This window comes from Ascaphus truei, chromosome 8 (genome assembly GCF_040206685.1).
Source record: "Ascaphus truei isolate aAscTru1 chromosome 8, aAscTru1.hap1, whole genome shotgun sequence".
NCBI classification, from domain to species: domain Eukaryota; kingdom Metazoa; phylum Chordata; class Amphibia; order Anura; family Ascaphidae; genus Ascaphus; species Ascaphus truei.
Window position 1 is genome coordinate 26,065,117 of NC_134490.1, and position 19,506 is coordinate 26,084,622.

Consider the following 19,506-nt stretch of genomic DNA (forward strand, 5'->3'; position numbering starts at 1 on the left):
CCCACAGACTGCTCATGGCTTTTGCACCACTTTCTATCAGTGAGGAATAAGCGGGGACATGAGCTTTTACTGCTCCATTTTTCTCCTCTGCTCCTCTGCTGCAGACAGTTTTGTATGAATTTGGGGTGGGATGTTTTTTGGTATATATTTTGTGGGGGGAATCGTGTGGGGGGGAGAATGAGTGAGGAGGGGGGGATTGAATGAGAGTGGTGTAATTGACAGAGGGGAGATGAGAAGAGAGAGGGGGTGAGTGAGGAAAAGAGGGAGTAAGTGTGAGACGCAGGGGAGAGAAATGCATGTGAGGCGGGGGGTTGAGTGAGCGTGGGGTAATTGAGGTTGGGAAAGTGAGAGGTGAGACGGAGGAAGGAGAAAGAAATACATGGGAAGAGGGAGGAAAATAGAGGGGGCTCTCCAGGTGCTGCTGATGGGGAGGGGGGGGAGAACTGTAGTCCTGGGACCCGGGAAATCTGTCAGCGGCCCTGAACATATTATTAGCACATTTGCTGTGTACTTACATTTAGGGAGCAATGGAACATCAATAGCACATCCTGAATCCCAATGCTACGCTACTTTAGAAATAGCAGTTCATTAAAAATATTGTCTTTCCTCCTTCTAGAAATGAAAAGCCCACATTACTCCCACACAAACATAAGGCTGGTTTTATAGCAACCGCTGGTGCGCGTGCGGCCGTGCGCACGGCATTATGCGTGCACGTGACGTGCGCGTTTTGTACCTAGAGTATAAACGGTGACGTGCGCGGCGAGGAGGCGTGGCCATGACGTCACATCGTTAGGCCGCACTCTGATTGTCTCTCAGTGTCACATGGCGCGCCAACAGCGCGAAAAGCCCAATTTCATGTCTTTCCTAAGTTCGCGCATCTCAACTATATCAGCGTCAGGCTCACACATGCAATTATCCTTGACGCGCGCTCACTGTATTACAGGCCTAAGGCTAATGCCCCGTTGCACGCGTCCGCACGGCTGTCTTGCTTGCCGGCGTCGCGTGCAACTCACTGCACCGCGATCTGCAGGAAACTTTTTTTGGAGCGGGGGAGGCGTGACCAAACGGGTCGGGTGGGCGGGGCCATGACGAGGGGGGGCGCGACCATGACGTGTGTCCGTGCGCTGGAGTGACATATCTCCAGTTTAATGGGGTGCTGTAAAGTCCCGTCCCGTCCACCGCCCCCCCCTCTTCCCCCTCAGTTTGCCCTGAAGCGGGGCCCCGTCCCCCAGGCCCTGCATGTAAATGAGTGTGAGGACAGTGTAAATACATGTGTCCCGCTCCCCGCAGCCTCCCTGCTCCCCGAAGCCTCCCCTCCTCCTCTCCTCCTCCTCATTGCCAGGGGTTCCCCCGTGCATCTGCGTCAACGCTCCAGAACACCTTCTTCTGGTAGCGCTGGCCGGCTGACGCGTCACAGCACGTAGTGCGCCACGGAGGGAGGAGGCAGCGGGGACCAATGGATTGCAGGTAAGGGGCTGGTGGTGCACGCGGCCGCACGCACCACCGGACGCAGCGGGACCAAGCCTTAAGGCCTCGGTCCCGTTGCGCTCGGTGGCGCGGGCGGCCACACGCGAGTTCCCCACAAGCAGGGGAATCCTGCGGAGCTGGTCCCCCCTGGCTGCACAGCTTACTACACACTGTGGCGCGTCAGCCACTATGGGATACAAGAGAATGGTGTTCCCTAGCGTTGACGCGTCACGTGGTGTGGCTGTGAGCCAATGGGGAGGGGAGGCTTCGGGAGGAGGAGAGGCTTCGGGGAGCGGGGAGGAGTGTGGAGTGACAGCAGCGTGAGTGCCTGTCTGTGTGTGTCTGAGTGCGTGCGTGCGTGCCTGTGTGTGTGTGTGTGTGTGTGTGCCTGACTCTGTGTGTGTGTCTGAGTGCGTGCGTGCCTGTCTGTGTGTGTGTATGTATGTGTGTGCCTGAGTGCGTGAGTGCCTGCCTCTGTCTGTGTGTGTGTGCGTGTATGTATGTATGTGTGTGCCTGAGTGCGTGAGTGCCTGCCTCTGTGTGTGTGTGTGTGTGTGTGTATGAGTGCCTGTCTGTGTGTGTCTGACTGCGTGCGTGCCTGTCTGTGTGTGTGTGTGTGTGTGTATGTGTGTGCGTGAGTGCCTGCCTCTGTCTGTGTGTGTCTGTGTGTGTGTGTCTGTGTGTGTGTGTTGCTTTACTTACCTGAGCCGTGGAGGGAGGGGGGGGAGAGTAGCAGGTCCCTCCGCTCAAGCCACGCCCCCCCTCCAGCTCAAACCTCCCACTCCCGCTCCCTACAGACCGCATATCGCGGTCTTTGTATGTCAGCGCCCCGCCTGTCTGCAGTGCGGGCGCGCTGACTTTGGGAGCGGGGCCGTAGCCTTAGCCTAAGACAGTTTGAGCTAAATTATTGTTAAGCCACTAGGTGGTGCTGCTGCTCTCATTAATATGCCCTTACTGTGAGCCCGTGAAGAACCTACATTGCTGGGACTTTAGAGCTATTTAAAAGGGAAGTTCCCCCAGCCTGTGTATATTTTTACATTTGCAAAAAAAATCACCCATACTGTTTTCATCCTCTCTAGACCCCCCCTCCACCCCCCCGCTCACTGAATTTTTTTAACCTGTCTGTTTTATTCCTAGGAAATATCCCCCAAACCCTAAATATTAACCCTTTGAGTGCTGCAGGGGGTTACCAGGACCAGAGTCCCACCGCCCTACTGGCACTTCTGAATACCTGACCTCTGAAGTGGTCACATGATCGCTCTGTCAAGGATTACGAAAGATATGGGGTCATCCCCCTTCCATCAGTCATCAATTTGGATCGCGTCCTTAGCGATCTCCCCTAAGAAAATTAGCATTTTTGCGGGGGAACGTAGCTACTACGTCATGAGCCACTCAAAGGGTTAATATGGCTCCTAAACCCCTGTCACTTTGGGACATTAGCAAACATTGTCTGAGCAGATTCATTTAGGATGACATTTTTTTCGCTGTGACCGTCCTCTTTCTGTTACATCCACTGAAGCGCAGAACGTCATCTCACCTACAAAAATGAGCAAATAGTTTGACGTATCAACTATATCATGGGGCCCCTGGAATGTCAGACCCCATGATATACTAGCTACGACCTTGGGCCTCACAAAGGGGTGCAGCACAGAAGTGATTTCATTGTATCCATTTGTAATTAATAGGATATTTTAATTGATGGACCTAGTACAACCCCCCCCCCCCCCCCCTTCCAAAATTTTGCACATAACACTGTAGCTCCTCTACTTGTGTTGGGTGGAAGTATTTCCAAGAAATTCCTATGGAAGTCTCCTAGCCTACGCAGCTTACTAAAAACACAAAAATGCTGTATTTAATAGATACAGCTGGTCTTACAGGACCCCCCAACGTTAAGTATACCCTGTAATTAGGTACAGCTGGAGGGTATGCTAGTAGGCTGCATCTGCATGAATCTGACATAAACTATTAGTATATCAACCCAATCTACTGTCATTTGCAGTCTTGTACCAGTAGAGCGGCAATGAGGATGAACCAAAATACTATATTGCTTTAAATAACTGCTGTACTGAACACTCGCAACAGCAAACGTTTAAAGTTGTTGATATACTTACAAGATCATTTTTTAAAACAACCTTTCTCAGCATACAGTTAGTGCAAAAGTGTACTTGATACTGTAAATGCACCATATAAATGATATACTGTACCTAGTACCAGGGAAGGTTTGTGTAATCGTTCTCCTCTGTACTTTGTCTTAAGTTCAGCTAAGGCCGAGGTTCTCAAACTGTGGTCCCTGAATCACCAGTGGTCTCTGCCCAAGTGGAACCACCAAACATCACTACTAGAAGCTGATTTGTATATACAGGTCCAGTGTCTTTGAAAATATAAATATATATATAGTCAAAAAGTAGAAAAAGTTGAAAAAATTCAGGCATTCACAAGACTTGAAAATAGTAATTTATTTAATCAACATTTCGTCTTTAAACCCTGAAACCCTCCTATTATTCATAGTGTCGGCTTTCTTTGGGATCCCTTAAGTTGCAGGAGTTTAGTGGATATCCTTTTAACTTCAAAAGCTTTTAAAATGGTAGCCACATAGATGGGAGGCCACCATGATGGAAACAGATGCACTACTCCTTATGATCCCATGAAAATGTCCTGAAGATAGGGAATATGCCTGATCCTGTGAGAAGCCCATGAAAATGTCCTGAGGATAGGGAATATGCCTGATCCCATGAGAAGCCCATGAAAATGTCCTGTAGATGGGGAATATGCCTGATCCCGTGAGAAGCCCATGAAAATGTCCTGAGGATAGGGAATATGCCTGATCCCATGAGAAGCCCATGAAAATGTCCTGTAGATGGGGAATATGCCTGATCCCATGAGAAGCCCATGAAAATGTCCTGAAGATGGGGAATATGCCTGATCCCATGAGAAGTCCATGACAAAATCCTGAAGAAGGAGAATATGCCTGATCCCATGAGAAGCCCATGAAAATGTCCTGAAGATGGGGAATATGCCTTATCCCATGAGAAGCCCATGAAAAGTCCTGAAGAAGGGGAATATGCCTGATCCCATGAGAAGCCCATGACAATTCTACCTTTCTAAGGTAGAATGATGCTGGAGGAAAGTAATTGGCTTGTCTACACCGTTTCCTTTCCTCAGCTTGGAGACACGCACTGCAAGACTTGTACTCCACATTACAAAGCCATACACTCCAGTTGGCTCAATTTCACACGTAGCGGTTATTTGCTTTGAAGCCTTATTTTCATTATAATTAAGGAACATGTTTTTTTCCTTTTGTAAGCACATATAGGGCCAATGTTACTAAATGGTGCTGTGCCATAATGACTGGGCCATAAGGTGCTTTATGGCTTAGCACTGTTTAGTGAATATGGCCCTTCGACAATAGCTTTTGTAAATATGTCCAACACTATGTCCTTCATGGTCCATTCAATTGAAAAGGCTCTAAGGTGTCATCCGGGGTGGAAGATGTCTTGTAGAGTAACACCTCTTAGTAAATAAGGCCCCTTTTGGCTCATTCACTTGAATGGAGCTGTAAGGAGTCTTCCAGTCTGAATGGTATCTCACGCAGTCGCATTTCTTAGTATATATGGTCCTGAATTCCTAATATTGTAACAGGTAATTGTTCATCTTCTTCTTTTGCAGGGAAGAATCAGTTGCTCCGGTCATTTGCTTGTGCAAACAGCCCCATTGCGAACGCGGTCAATTCCAACTGTCCTGTCTCATAGGTAATGCTGTAGAGTTAATTGAATAAAAGATTGATTCATTCATTGCCCAGTATATGGTAATAACAAATGTGCTGTGCTGAACATATCAGGACAATACAGACCTTGTGCAAATGCCCAAAAGGCGCGGAGTGTGGGAGAAGGAAAGGCCACCGTAGGAGAGGGCAGCTTCCAGAGCAGAGTCAGACTGAGTGAGCCAGGTCTCGGTTATAGCAAAGAGAAGCAGAGAGTGAGAGAGAAAGAAGTCATGTTCAGAGAGGAACTTGTTAGAGAGGGAGCGAGCATTCCAAAGGGCACAGGAGAAAGGGAGAGAGGAGGGACGGTGGCAGGGGATGGGTATGAGGTTTGAGGGGTTGACACCAGAAGGAGTAGAAGTTGAATGTGGGAGGCGAGGACGAGAGCAAGTTGAAATAAGACAGGGACCAGGATTGGGAGAGATATCCCCAGAAGCAAGGAGGAGAAGCATGGATAGAAAGAGGATGTGTGAGGATGATTTGTAGGGGTTTTTTAGTGCAGGGGATATAGCTGTGTGGTGTCAGAGGACGCAGGTAAGAAAGGAGTTCATGTGAACTGAGGAGTGATGAAGGAAGGAGAGATGGAGATATATGAATAGAGTTAGAGACACACTGAGGCTGGTAAAAAGAAGTGCATAATTTGAGAAGAAGTGAAGTAACAGCAAATATAAATGGTAAAGGCAGCATCACAGCAGTAATGATGCAGTCTGGTATTGATGATATCCTCCTTTCCAGCGTAGTTCAAATGCAGGAATCAGGGCCAGTTGGGGTGTCCACTTATTCTTCACTTCTTTTGAACTTCCTTTTAAACTTCAGTTGTTCAGTAGTCTTGCCACTTATAAGGTGCCACTTGGATATGTGCTGCTATATATTGTATATATATATTTGTGTCCAAAGGAGTGCTACTGGGTGTGATCAAATGTCCAAGTGCCATCAAAAAAAGTTCTAAGATCCTCAACAAATTCTAAACCATCTAAATAATGGAGTGACATTTTTTGGATTTCATTTTTTAAAGGTTTCTACAATATTTATGTTAAGGGCATAAAGGGTATTTGCGTGCCCTGAAACATAGACCTTAATGTGTTTCTAATTTATCCGACAGTCAAAGGGATTTCATATAAGACATGAGATGTGGTGGTAGTCAGAATATTAGGATCACAAAGGCCCATGTTTACTAAACTGTGAGGCTCAATGGGTGCTTCTCCATATAAGACCTTCCTTCACCAGTGGGCACATTACAGCCCGTAACGTTGTCTTGTGGCATAGCACCGCTTAGTAAATATGGGTCAATATGGACTACTCGTAAATGGGCCATAAGGTTCCTTACAATATAGCACTGCTTAACATGTGGCTCTAAATATCCTGTGGCATGTATGTTATCTCTTTTCTGCTTTGTACAGTGCTGAGTGCACTCACGGCACTATTGCATATGACAATTTGATACCCGTATGTATGTTTTTTTGGGGGCGGTGTTACAGTACAAATATCGCAGACTGTTTGCTTGGTCAGTATCCTTAAACCTGAGCCTTAAAGCTTCAGAACAGTAGAGATAGGAACCGAGCGTTACCATTTGTAGAAAATTGCATCTGTTGCGTGTCCCTGCATCTGATGAATCATTAATATAAGTGTAATTGGCAGAGTTCGGCCACGGCTGCAGGAAGTAGAGAGTGAAGGGGTACAAGAGCGCTTTTTCCGTCCGTACTTTCTTCAGGCTCCTGGCGATATGGTGGCTCACGAAGGACGCCTGTGCAGACTGGATTGCAAGGTAAGATCTCATTGCACGTGACACAAACAGAACGAATAAAGAGTGTGTCATGAATCCTTCATGTTGCTCTTATTTCATGAACAAACACACACAGCCCCTGTAAGATCAGAACGCAAATCCACCACATCATATATATTGTGCCAAAAAGAGTGTTACTATGATTGTGAACACTGAGATTCCCCAAAAACTTTAACATGGAAGGATGTTAGTTAAAGCAGCAATGCACCACATTTTTGGGAGGAACCGTGCGTGGAGCTGTGGGGACCCCCCCAGTTCCCGATATATTTACCTTTTTTATTTGCTAGTAAAATTAAAGTAAAATAAACGATAGTCACTGGGGTGGTCCAATAGAGAGCTGCCATGTCATGCTCTGATGACATTGTGACTTCCTATTGGCTTATGTGGGAGAGGCATGGATGTCAGCCATATTGATTGTCTAACCGTTAGACTCTAATGTGTACCAGAAACACTGGCACATGAAAAGATAGATATCATAGTAACCTGGGGGTCAACAGAGCTAATAATAGTGCCTTTCAGCTTTGGGGGACCCACTGACAAAAATTCACGTAGAGGAATTGCTGCTTTAAATTAGCTTTTTAATGTGTAGAGTGCATAGATCCAGTGTAGATAAATCCCCAATGTTATCAGAGATTATGACAGTTTTCCTCAGATAACAGAACATATCCATCTATAATTTATATTACCACAAGTTTTTATTCCATAGACTTCAACAGCACTGGCTATGTAATAAATACAGCGAGAGGGAATGCCATTCTCGCAGTTTAATGAAGAGGTTACACTGCACCAATTGTTACTCATACTTCTAATATAAGAAATAGGTTAGTCAGTTGTATTATGTTAGCCAGAGAAGTTGACACAACCTCAGGACTGGCAGTATTTTTTATTCTAATAAAATGATGCATTTGCAGAATATAATGCTGCATATCTTTATTATGATATGTGCGTCATGTCCCTCCTCCCTAACTCCTACTCTCAGCACTTTCAAATCACAAACTGGTGCACATAGGCAAACGAGGAGTAAATGACCTTGGTACAGTGGATGAGATGTATCAACCTGAAGAAAGTGAAATGAGATATCTGTTTTGCTGCACGGCTTCATTTTCTGCTTGTATGTGCATCAAGTATAAGGGTTTCCTACATTTGATGCAAATTGTTAGACAGAGACGTTTACACCACTTCAAGCTTGTCAGATTTCTTTGATGCACATACAAGATAAGTAATGCACAGACACACAGAATTTGATACATCTAATTATAGCCAGTGTGTTATGTAACCACTCACTGTCTCCTCCTGTTGACACTCCACAAAAACTGGTGACATTGACGCAAAGAGAAACAAGATGAAAATTATGCAATTTGGGTCCGTTTTTCCCTCAAGTTGCCTTGATACATCTCGTCCATTGACGCAAAGATACCCAAGATGAGAATGGCTCTTCTGGGCCCGGGTAGACACCCATATGAGTAAAATGCAATGTGTCTATAATATACTATACAACTAATCCAATACATTTTCCTACAATTAATTAGTTATCACTTTGATTTAAAGAATATATTTACCATATGATTTTTTTTTTTGTTTGTTTAATAGGTCAGTGGGTTACCAGCACCAGACATGATATGGCTTCTCAATGGGAAACTAGTTACACCAGATGCCAGCCACAAAATGTTGGTTAGGGAGAATGGAGTTTATTCTCTCCTTATCGATCCTCTCTTGCAAACTGATGCTGGGACCTATACTTGTATCGCAACAAATAAGACGGGACAAAATTCTTTCAGCCTGGAGCTTAGTGTCGTAGGTAAGATTCTGCCAATCATGTGTATGCAGCTTTAGTTAAGTTATTGTAAGTGGTTGTTTTTTTAGGTATTAAATACTGTTGTAGAGTTTGCTTTTGAATTATTGTATTGCTGAACATGGGCTTATAGAAGAGAATAAGATTTTAACTCAACTGTGCTAAGGGGCTTATCCTATAGGATTTGATTTGGCCGAAATGTCCCATTGACTTCAATAGCCTCTTCTGATCATATAGAATAAGCCCTAAGTGTTGGTTGGCTATGTAACGCTAAAGGGGTATGTATCAAAGGTTGCAAATAGGCTTTAAAATGTTGGTTTGATGCCAACGGTCCTATTCAATAAACTCCCATATTGCCAATGTACTATCGCCTTATAACGGAATACAATTTGACACAATAGAATTCTGGAGTTTTTACCATATGCATTTTTCACTTACTTAGTGGGTATTTGATGTCATATCAAAATACACAATCTTAGCGAGCTAAAATCCACAATATTATATCATTAATATTACCTGCTGGAGTGCTACTGGGAATGTGACCTTACATATACAATGGAAAACCAAAAAGCTACAATGCAGAATCAATATGAACAATTATTAAATTCATTTAAATATTTTTTTCATGTAAGTAAGGGTCATTTAGATCAGTCTTTTGGCCAAAACATGTTAATCACGCCACCATGCCAAGAAGACCCTTTCAGAAAGTTCATATAGTTCCAATTTTATGCTGTCCTTTGAATTCCTTACAATGCGTAGAGAAAAGATTAAACCAAACAATGATATAGTCCAGGCCTGCACAACACACGGCCCACTGTGCGGCCTGCGGCGGCTTTCTGCTCTCCCCCTCACTCCCGAGTCCACTCTACCGCGCCCCCCCGCGAGCCCGTTGTCACCATCCCCTGAGAGTCCGCTGTCACCCTCCCCCGCGAGCCCGCTCTCCCCCTCGCAGGTAGCAGCGCGCTCTAGCATTGAGGCACTTCCTACCTGCTGCTTGCTAGAGCGTGCAGTCCTGCCTGCTCTGCCGCCTCCTCCTCCACCGCAAACCAAGGTAAAGTAGGGTAGGTAAGGGGGGGGGGGGCGATTTGAAGTGCAGGGGGGGTGATTTGAAGTGCAGGGGGGGTGATTTGAAGTGCAGGGGGGCGATTTGAAGTGCAGGGGGGGGCGATTTGAAGTGCAGGGGGGGGCGATTTGAAGTGCAGGGGGGGCGATTTGAAGTGCGGGGGGGTTAATGTGAGGTGCTGGGGGGCTTGATGTGTGGTGCAGGGGGGTTTGATGTTAGGTGCTGGGGGTTAATGTGAGGTGCTGGGGGCTTGATGTGAGGTGCTGGGGGTTAATGTTAGGTGCTGGGGGGCTTGATGTGTGGTGCAGGGAGGGTTGATGTGAGGTGCTGGTGGGCTAATGTGAGGTGCAGGGAGGTTGATGTGAGGTGCAGGGGGGGAGAGTGATGGGAGGTGCAGGGGGAGAGTGATGGGAGGTGCAGGGGGAGAGTGATGGGAGGTGCAGGGGGGGAGAATTATGGGAGGTGCAGGGGCGAGAATTATGGGAGGTGCAGGTGGGAGAATGATGTGAGGTACAGGGGTGAGAGGGATGTGAGGTGCAGGGGGGGTGGGATGTGTGTGGTGTGCAGGGAGGTATTGTGTGTTTGATGTGGAGGGGGAGTATTATGTGTGTGGGTGAGGGGGGAGAGATGGGGGTATGAGAGATAGATAGGGAGTATCGCAAAAGTTGATAGTGAGGGGTGCTGGGGGAGATATGATGATGAGGGGTGCTGGGAGAGATATGAGGATGATGATGATGAGGTGCTGGAGAAGAGATGATGATGATGATTTTACCCGTGCGGCCCAATTTTTTTTTCCTTGGAGCAGTTCGGCCCTTCTCACCTTACGAGTTGTGCAGGCCTAATATAGTCAATAGCAATGGAATTTGTGTCATGTATGCAGTGCCTAAGGGGTTAAACGTTGGAAGCACTATATGTGCTACACATATTAAGGGCAAATACAAAACATCACTTGATAACCTATATCGGTCCATTATTGCTGTGTTGCTATAGTACCCCATCAGATACCTTCTGGTGCCGGACATACAGTAATTGGAAAATGTTTCCTTGTGTTTTCTTGTTTTCCTTCCTCTGGATCAATATAACTATAAATATAGGATCTAAACACACACAGCCCCTGCACGCTCAGAACCCAAACCCACCACACCATGTGTATTTGTGTCAAAAGGAGTGTGACTGGGATTGTGACCTCCTGTAATATAACAGAAGACAGAAAGCCTCAGTGCTACATCCAACGTGACAGATTGTATAGTTACACTAGCTGAGAGACCCGGCGTTGCCCGGGATGTAAATGCGTAATAGGTAGTATTATTTATAAATCGTGGAACAATAGGTGACTGTTTGTTGTAAAGGTTGGATAATAATATTGAAAAGAAAGATGGAAGAAAATGTAATACGATGTTGTATAAAAATGGTTTATTGTAAGCACACCACAGTACAATGTATATTTTGGTGACATAAGTGATGTAAAAATCTGAGTCGTGTGTCCTGCTAGGGTGTGAGGCGGCAGGTGGCGCGTGGGTTGTGAGTGCTGTGTGCGAGTGGGGGTCCTGCTAGGGTGTGAGGCGGCGGGTGGTGCGTGGGTTGTGAGTGCTGTCTGTGAGTGTGGGTCCTGCTAGGGTGTGAGGCGGCGGGTGGCGCGTGGGTTGTGAGTGCTGTCTGTGAGTGGGGGTCCTGCAAGGGTGTGAGGCGGCGGCTGGCGCGTGGGTTGTGAGTGCTGTCTGTGAGTGGGGGTCCTGCTAGGGTGTGAGGCGGTGGGTCAGTGATGTTGGTGCGTAGGGGCGGGAGGCAGCAGGTGTGTGTGGCGGCAGGTATGTGTCGAGTGTGGCGGGTGTCTGTTGAGTGCGTGCAGCGGCTGTGAGGCGGTGGGTGAAAGGCAGAGGCGGCCGGAGTAAGGGCGGGTGAAAGGCAGAGGCGGGGGTGGGGAGGCGGTAAGGCGGGCATGAAGGCGAAGGGCGGCGGGAAGGGTTAGAGGAGGGGGGGGAAGGGTTAGAGGAGGGGGGGAAGGGTTAGAGGAGGGGGGGAAGGGTTAGAGGAGGGGGGGAAGGGTTAGAGGAGGGGGGGAAGGGTTAGAGGAGGGGGTGGAAGTGTGGGAGGGGGTGGGAGGGGAAAGGGGAAAAAGGTGGAGGGGGGGGGGAAGAGGAGCAGAGGGGGGGTGAAGGGGAGCGGAGGGGGGGGAAGGGGAGCGGGGGGGGGAAGGGGAGCGGGGGGGGGGAGAAGTGGTGGGAAGGGGGAGGAGGGGGGAGGTGGTTGAAAGGGGGAGAAGGGGGGAGGTGGTGGGAAGGGGGGAGGTGGTGGGAAGGGGGGAGGTGGTGGGAAGGAGGAGGAGGGGGAAGGTGGTGGAAAGGGAGAGGAGGGGGAAGGTGGTGGGAAGGGGGAGGAGGGGGAAGGGGGAGGAGGGGGGAGGTGGTGGGAAGGGGGGGAGGGGGAGGTGGTGGGAAGGGGGGAGGTGGTGGGAAGGGGGGAGGTGGTGGGAAGGGGGGGAGGTGGTGGGAAGGGGGGGAGGTGGTGGAAAGGGGGGGGGGAGGTGGGGGGGAGGGGTGAGGTGGTGGGAAGGTGAAGGGGGAGGGAAGGCGGGGGGTGGGAGGCGGTGGGTGGGAGGAGGTGGGAAGGCGGGGGGTGGGAGGCGGTGGGATGGCGGGGGGTGGGAGGCGGTGGGAAGGGGGGTGGGAGGCGGTGGGAAGGGGGGGGGGAGGCGATGGGAAGGGGGGGGAGGCGGTGGGAAGGGGGGGGGGAGGCGGTGGGAAGGGGGGGGGGAGGCGGTGGGAAGGGGGGGGAGGGGATGGGAAGGGGGGGGAGGCGGTGGGAAGGGGGTTTAGGCGGTGGGAAGGGGGGGGGAGGCGGTGGGAAGGGGAGGGAGGCGGTGGGAAGGGGGGGTGGAGGGGAGGTGAAGGGGGGGTGGAGGGGAGGTGAAGGGGGGGAGTGGAAGGGAGGTGAAGGGGGGGGGGGGTGGAAGGGAGGTGAAGGGGGGGGGGGTGGAAGGGAGGTGAATGGGGGGGGGGTGGAGGGGAGGTGAAGGGGGGGGGGTGGAGGGGAGGTGAAGGGGGGGGTGGAGGGGAGGTGAAGGGGGGGGAGGTAAATGGGGAGGTGAAGGGGGTGGAAGGGAGAAGTGGAGTGAGGGGAGGTGAAAGGCGGTGAGGGGAGGTGATGGGGGGTGAGGGGAGGTGAAGGCCGCTCACTCACCCGTCCGGCAGGTCCCACGTGGATCTGAGGCGGGAGGCAGCGTGTTGTGGCCGCTCTCCCGCTGTGTCCCGGGCGCTCGCTCGCTCCCCCGCTGACTGTAGCGGCGCCGGGGGGGGGGGGGTATCGGGGAGACACGGACACTGGAGGGGAGGGCGGGTGGAGGGGAGGTGAAGGGGGGTGGAGGGGAGGTGAAGGCCGCTCACTCACCCATCCGGCAGGTCCCACGTGGATCTGAGGCGGGAGGCAGCGTGTTGTGGCCGCTCCCCCGCTGTGTCCCGGGCGCCGCCATCTTGGGCACTCGGCGCCGCGAGGCAGCCTGCCTGGCCACTGGCTGTTCCCCCGCCGGGGAAGGGGTGAGTTGTAGCGCCGGGGAGGGGGGGGCATGTATATGTGTGGGGGGGGGGGGAGAGGTGGGAGATATAGAGGGGGGGTCTCGCACGGCCGCTGACACTGGGTGGGGGGGGGGGGCGCTGAAGGGGTAATAATAGTGTGTGTGTCCCGCTGACTGTAGCGGCGCCGGGGGAGGGGGGGTCGGGGTGAAAGCGCGGGAGACACGGGGAGAGGAGGAGGTGCGCGCGGGTGCTGCTAACACTGTGAGCCCCGCTAATGTATGTAACAGTGTGTGTGTGTGTGTGTGTGTGTGTCACTGTGTGTGTGTCTGTCACTGTGTGTGTGTCCCTGTGTCCGTGTGTGTGTGTGTCCCTGTGTCCGTGTCCGTGTGTGTGTCCCTGTGTCCGTGTGTGTGTGTGTGTGTCCCTGTGTGTGTGTCCCTGTGTGTGTGTGTGTGTGTGTCCCTGTGTGTGTGTGTGTCCCTGTGTGTGTGTGTGTCCCTGTGTGTCCTTTGGCCCGTCACTCCGCCTCAGGCCAATGAGAGGTGTGCGGGGGCGGGCGGGCCAAGGGACCAATGAGATTTCCCCTAGGGACACCGGACATCCAGGCAGGCAAACATACAGTGCTTTCACTAATATAGTATAAAAGAAGAAAAGAAGATGCTTGTATCTGTTCTTCTCAAGTGAGGGTCATTCAGTTGAATTCTTTGGCCAAAGCATTATTAGCCTGCACACCACACCACGGTATCCCCTCTTTTGCAAATCCTAACACTACCTGCGACCGTTCTGTTTACCTCTCTGATGGAGAAGAAGCCTTAATAGACTGGTCATTCACAGGCGCATCACAAGACCTGCTTTTTAAAAGTGGTCTGAGCCTGCTCAAAACCAGGGAGGAGCGGTCACTAGTCCCCTAAGGATGAGCATCTCACAGCATGTAATGTGTGATATATATTGTATGCACTCATACACTCTGCTGTACATATCTGTCAGTTAAAGATGAGGTATTGCTGTGTAAAATCTTATATTAATATACCAACAGATCTATATTTTGCAAATGAACGTAACATGTTTAGAGTTTATATTAACATATATTCTCTTATCTCCTTCAGCACAGGAAGTGAAAAAAGCGCCCATATTTTTGGAGAAGCTACAAAATTGTGGCGTCCCCGAGGGTCACCCCGTCCGGTTAGAGAGTCGAGTGGTTGGAATGCCGCCTCCTGTGTTCTATTGGAAGAAAGACAATGAAACCATTCCTGTCCACAAGCAAAGGATGAGGTACTGTATTAACCATACCAGTTTCCACGTAGCTGGTCACAAAACACCCTTCTGTAAACAATTACATAATATCATTGTCTTCCTTAGAGAAATGTAAAAGCAATGTTGGCTGGTTGTGTTTATGCAGAAAATAATTACAAATTGCATTTCTTAGGGGCCTCTGAATGGGAGAGGGTTTGTCAATCAACTATCTTTACCCTTATCCTTCCCAATGTTATTAGAGAGCCAATAAAGAGGGAGGGGGGAGAGGAAAGAGAGAAGGTAGACCAGGGGCGCTCAACTCCAATCGTCAAGCCTCCCCAACAGGTCAGGTTTTCAGGATATCCCAGCCTCAGCAAAAATGGCTCAATCAGAGGCTGTCTTTGATTGAGCCACCTGTGCTGAAGCAGGGTCGGATATTGAACCACCTGTGCTGAAGCAGGGATATCCTGAAAACATGACCTGTTGGGGGGCTTGATGACTGGAGTTGAGCCCCCCTGCGGTAGCATGATCACAATGCATTGCGTTAACGGCAGTAATAACTCTTGCTACAGATGTCTTTGGTGCCGTTGCCCCACACTGTAACGGCATCGCAGGATTAACGCTGGGGTCCCCCCCCAGGGATCAACCCCCACAGCGAGATTGCGACAGACGCTGTCCCTGGTGCTGTTGACTTTTGCTTGATCGTCTGCAGTGCCAGGGACAGCAAGTCTGGCTACATCTGTATGTCTATCCCAAGCTGTTTTTAATTCCCTTATTGTATTTGCCTCTACCACCTCTGCTGGGCGGCTACTCCATGTGTGTTCCTTGATGGAGTCCTTTACCCTCAGCCTGCCACCTTCCAGCTCCACAGCATGACCTCTTGTTCTAGCACTCCTCTTTCTCTAAAAATATGCTTCACTCCTGTAAGTTGCTTATTTTATTTTAACTGCAAAGTGGGACTGCCCCGTTTTGCTAGTTTATACATATTACACCAATATGCACTGAGAACTTTCATCTATTTCCTTACAAAAAAGAATTGCTTCTTATTAATAAATAATAATAATAATAATAATAAAACATAAAAACAATAATAATAATAATGCATAATAATAAAAATGCATAATAACAATAATAATGCATAATAATGATGATAATAATAATAATGCATAAAAACAATAATACATAATAATAACAAATGTGCATAATAATAATAATAATAATAATAATAATAATAATGCGTAATAATAATAACAAATATGCATAATAATAATAATGCATAATGAATAATAATAATAATAATAATAATGCATAATGAATAATAATAATAATAATAATGCATAATGAATAATAATAATAATAATGCATAATGAATAATAATAATAATAATAATAATAACAAGCATAATGAATAATAATAATAATGATAATAATAAGGCATCGTAATAATAATAATACTTTTGTATTACTTTAGACCGCTTGCAGGGGCTTCGCAAGTCCCTGATCCTCTATCTTTCATAATAATAATAATAATAATAATAATACATAATGCATCATAAGAATAATGTATGCTTTTACAATTTGTAACATTATGTAGAAAGAACCTGAGGGAAATGTTTTACCATTCTTGCCTCTGTTTTGCAGCATGCATCAAGATACCACAGGCTATGTTTGCCTTCTCATCCAGCCTGCTCGGAAAGAAGACGCTGGCTGGTACACATTGTCAGCAAAAAATGAAGCGGGGATTGTGTCCTGTACTGCGAGACTTGACATATATGGTAGGTTTTTGACGCCCGGCTAACACAGATAGCGCCTACGCATCAAACAGTGAGATACCTAGGAAAGAAACACCACGAAATATGGCACATATATATCAAAATATATCCTCTCGCCCATCTGCTCATTTGCATACCGCACAAAATTGCATAACCGAAACCAGATCGCATCACAAACGACACATTTTGCACAGTTTGGACAGCATGAATTAGTTGTGATGCAAATTGCCTGAAAATTACTATTTTTGCCTGAAAATGCACTTATTGACGTTTAATGAATAGGCTCCCAAGTGGTGCAATTCTGGAGCAAAAAGATGACTTCAAATGTATCAGAGAAAAGTCTACACTAAAAGCAATAGGATTTTGTTCTTTGATATATCTAGTGCAACTGATTTGCCCCAAATTAGCCTTTTGCCTTGGTACACATACTGTACCACATTGCTTTGTCTTTTGTGTTTATACACCATACACATGTATGAAAGTTCCCAGGGGCTAGACTGGAGCTTAGAAACTGCACTAAAAAGTTTCTTAAAGCAAATAATCCTGTTCTTTCCTTTTGCTCCAGTTTTGCCTTGACACATCGCCCCCTTTATGTTTATATACTGTAAATCGTATGTTGTATTGTACTGTATATTGTATTATATCTTTATTCCTCTAATTCTATCCCATTATGTTGTCTTACATAAAACATAATAGAGCAGGAATGGCCAACTCCAGTCCACAACGGGCACCAACAGGTCAGGTTTTAAGGCTATCCCTGCTTCAGAACAGGTGTCTCTATCGATGACTCAGTCTTTGACTGAGCCACTGATTGAGCCACCTGTGCTGAAGCAGAGAGATCCCTAATACCTGACCTGTTGGTGCCCGTTGTGGACTGGAGTTGGCCACTCATGTAATAGAGGGAAGAATAATACAATTAGGGATACGTGCTCAATACCTCTCTCTCCCTCCCTCTCCCTCTCCCTCCCTCTCTCCCTCCCTATCCCTCTCCCTATCCCTCTCCCTATCCCTCTTTTCCTCCCTCCCTCTTTTCCTCCCTCCCTCTTTCTCTCTCTCATTAACTCTTTCTCTCTCTCCCTCCCTCTTTCTCCCTCTCGCTCCCCATCCCTCTCTCTCCCTCTCTCCTCCTCCCTGGCCAATAGAAGAGCGCAAATTTTACCCTTGTAACAAACTTAGGTGAAAATGTTGCTTATCTCGACGCAGTCTGGATCATTATCATGTCCCATTGCTGTTTGCAATTTTTACAAGTTTGTGTAAATCCATCTACAGGACAACGTAAATGGTGTGTCTGTATTCTGCGGCAAATGTTATTGGCAATCAAAAAAAATAATTCATAAAATAAGTGGTATTCTGGTTCTGTTGACATGGCTGTGTATTTATTTATTACTAAATCCTGAGTTTTGATTTAATGAGATTGTTTACTGCTAAATACTGAGCACCAAACATTTTCTTAGTAGGTAATAATACATGCTTCTCCCGTCGAATTATTCCTATATATATTTTACATTTTTAATCAGCCAAATGTGAGACACAGGTACAGGTGGGCACTTTCATTGGAATTTTTAGCTTTGGTTCTAACATTTTTTTTTTTTACCTGAACTTAATTGGTTATGAATTTGTAAAAATGAAATCAAGTTTTTTTTTTACCGAAATTAAAAAGTAAAACCTTCCCTCTCACTCCCCCCTCCCCTCTGCTCCCTCGCCAAATCCAAGGATAAGCCTTTCCTAGGTTGTTGCTCGGATTAAAGAATTTGTTCCAAAACTCGACTCAGACGTCCAAACAAACATCGACATGTGCAAAGTTCTAATTTTGAGTGTTGTGCTCATTTGCATGTCATTTCCCAGAATCCCTGGCTGCAGTGGAAGCACTCTATGCTACAAGATAATGGGGAAAGGCAGGGTTGCAAACCTGTCTGAGATGTGAATGTGCTCACACGTGGTATTTTTATTCGCTGTGCACTGCACAGTGGAGGACTTTTGACACATTTTTACCCACTATAACTTATATAATGTGTTTGATTAATAACCCGCAAACCTGCCCATCTTCAGCACATATACAAAGTATCTAAGATTATTCTGGTTTTAACTGTATGTATTTTATGACGTGACTATATTTAATATAACTGTATTTTTGCAGCTCAATGGCACCATCAGATTCCTCAGTCGATTAAAAAGATTCGATCTTCTGGCTCCCGCTATTCCATGTTCTCTCTTCAAGCCTTGGACATCCTGAGCCCTTTCCCTCCGGTTGAAACTGCACTGGGTTTCTTATCTTCGCCCAGAAATGTAGTAGAGAGTGAGGAGTTGTGAATTCAGCTGGCTAAAGTAACACTCAAACTGTGAAGAAAATACAGCCGGAAAGTTTACAAATCACCTTTTTTTTTTTTTATTACCTGTATGGTTTCCGTAATTTTTTTTTTTTTTGTGCCATAATTAAATAGCCTAATAACCGACCTGTAGTATATTTAAAATATGTTTGCCATTAACGTAGCTTGGACACACCAATAGTATAATAAACCCATACAATGAGTTGTTTAGCTTTGTCACTGAAGTTACTGGCAGGGTGATGAGTTTGATTGTGTGTACTTAACCTATTTAAATATTTCTGTCCACAAAGCAAAAGGATATAAAGAACCATAGATATTGTATTAATATTAAATGTGTAATATTTGTATTTACCTGATTCAATGTCATGTGGTGATGCTGACACTGGAGATGCTTTGAAGTTAAGGGCACCATCTCCTAATATTTCAATCCTGGAAGTTTGTCCATGTGAAGTGAAAATAAAGATATATTATCAAATAAACTGCTAATATATTGCTTATGCGTAGACTCGTTTTTCATGATTTGTTTTTAGTTTTAAAATAATAATTTTTCTTTTGTGTTTTATTATCATAATAATAATAATTAGTATTATTAGCAATTATATTATCACAATCATTTTTTTGTCTAATTATTTATGGGGGGTTTATTTACTTATTTTTATATTTGGTTAGCATACGGTTTTAGGGACCAGTGTGTTTTACAAAGATTTAAAGCAGCAATCACCCCAGCAATCACTACTAATAATAGTAGTATCTTAAAGAAGCAATCCAAGCAAGCATTTTTTCTCCATCTTTGTTTAT

At 46.8% G+C, this 19,506-nt stretch overlaps 1 protein-coding gene across 5 annotated transcripts in view; it reads left to right on the forward strand.

The window, feature by feature from the left end:
- MYPN (myopalladin) overlaps positions 1-19,201 on the forward strand; it is a 123,409-nt gene extending 104,208 nt beyond the window's left edge. For all 5 annotated transcript variants that reach the window (XM_075610879.1, XM_075610880.1, XM_075610882.1 and 2 more), the window contains 6 exons: positions 5,134-5,216; positions 6,866-6,992; positions 8,601-8,808; positions 14,484-14,649; positions 16,251-16,384; positions 18,519-19,201. In XM_075610879.1, the coding sequence (XP_075466994.1) occupies positions 5,134-5,216; positions 6,866-6,992; positions 8,601-8,808; positions 14,484-14,649; positions 16,251-16,384; positions 18,519-18,691 (891 nt within the window). In that variant the 3' untranslated portion in view covers positions 18,692-19,201. The remainder of the gene's footprint in view (positions 1-5,133; positions 5,217-6,865; positions 6,993-8,600; positions 8,809-14,483; positions 14,650-16,250; positions 16,385-18,518) is intronic.
- Positions 19,202-19,506: the final 305 nt, after the last annotated feature.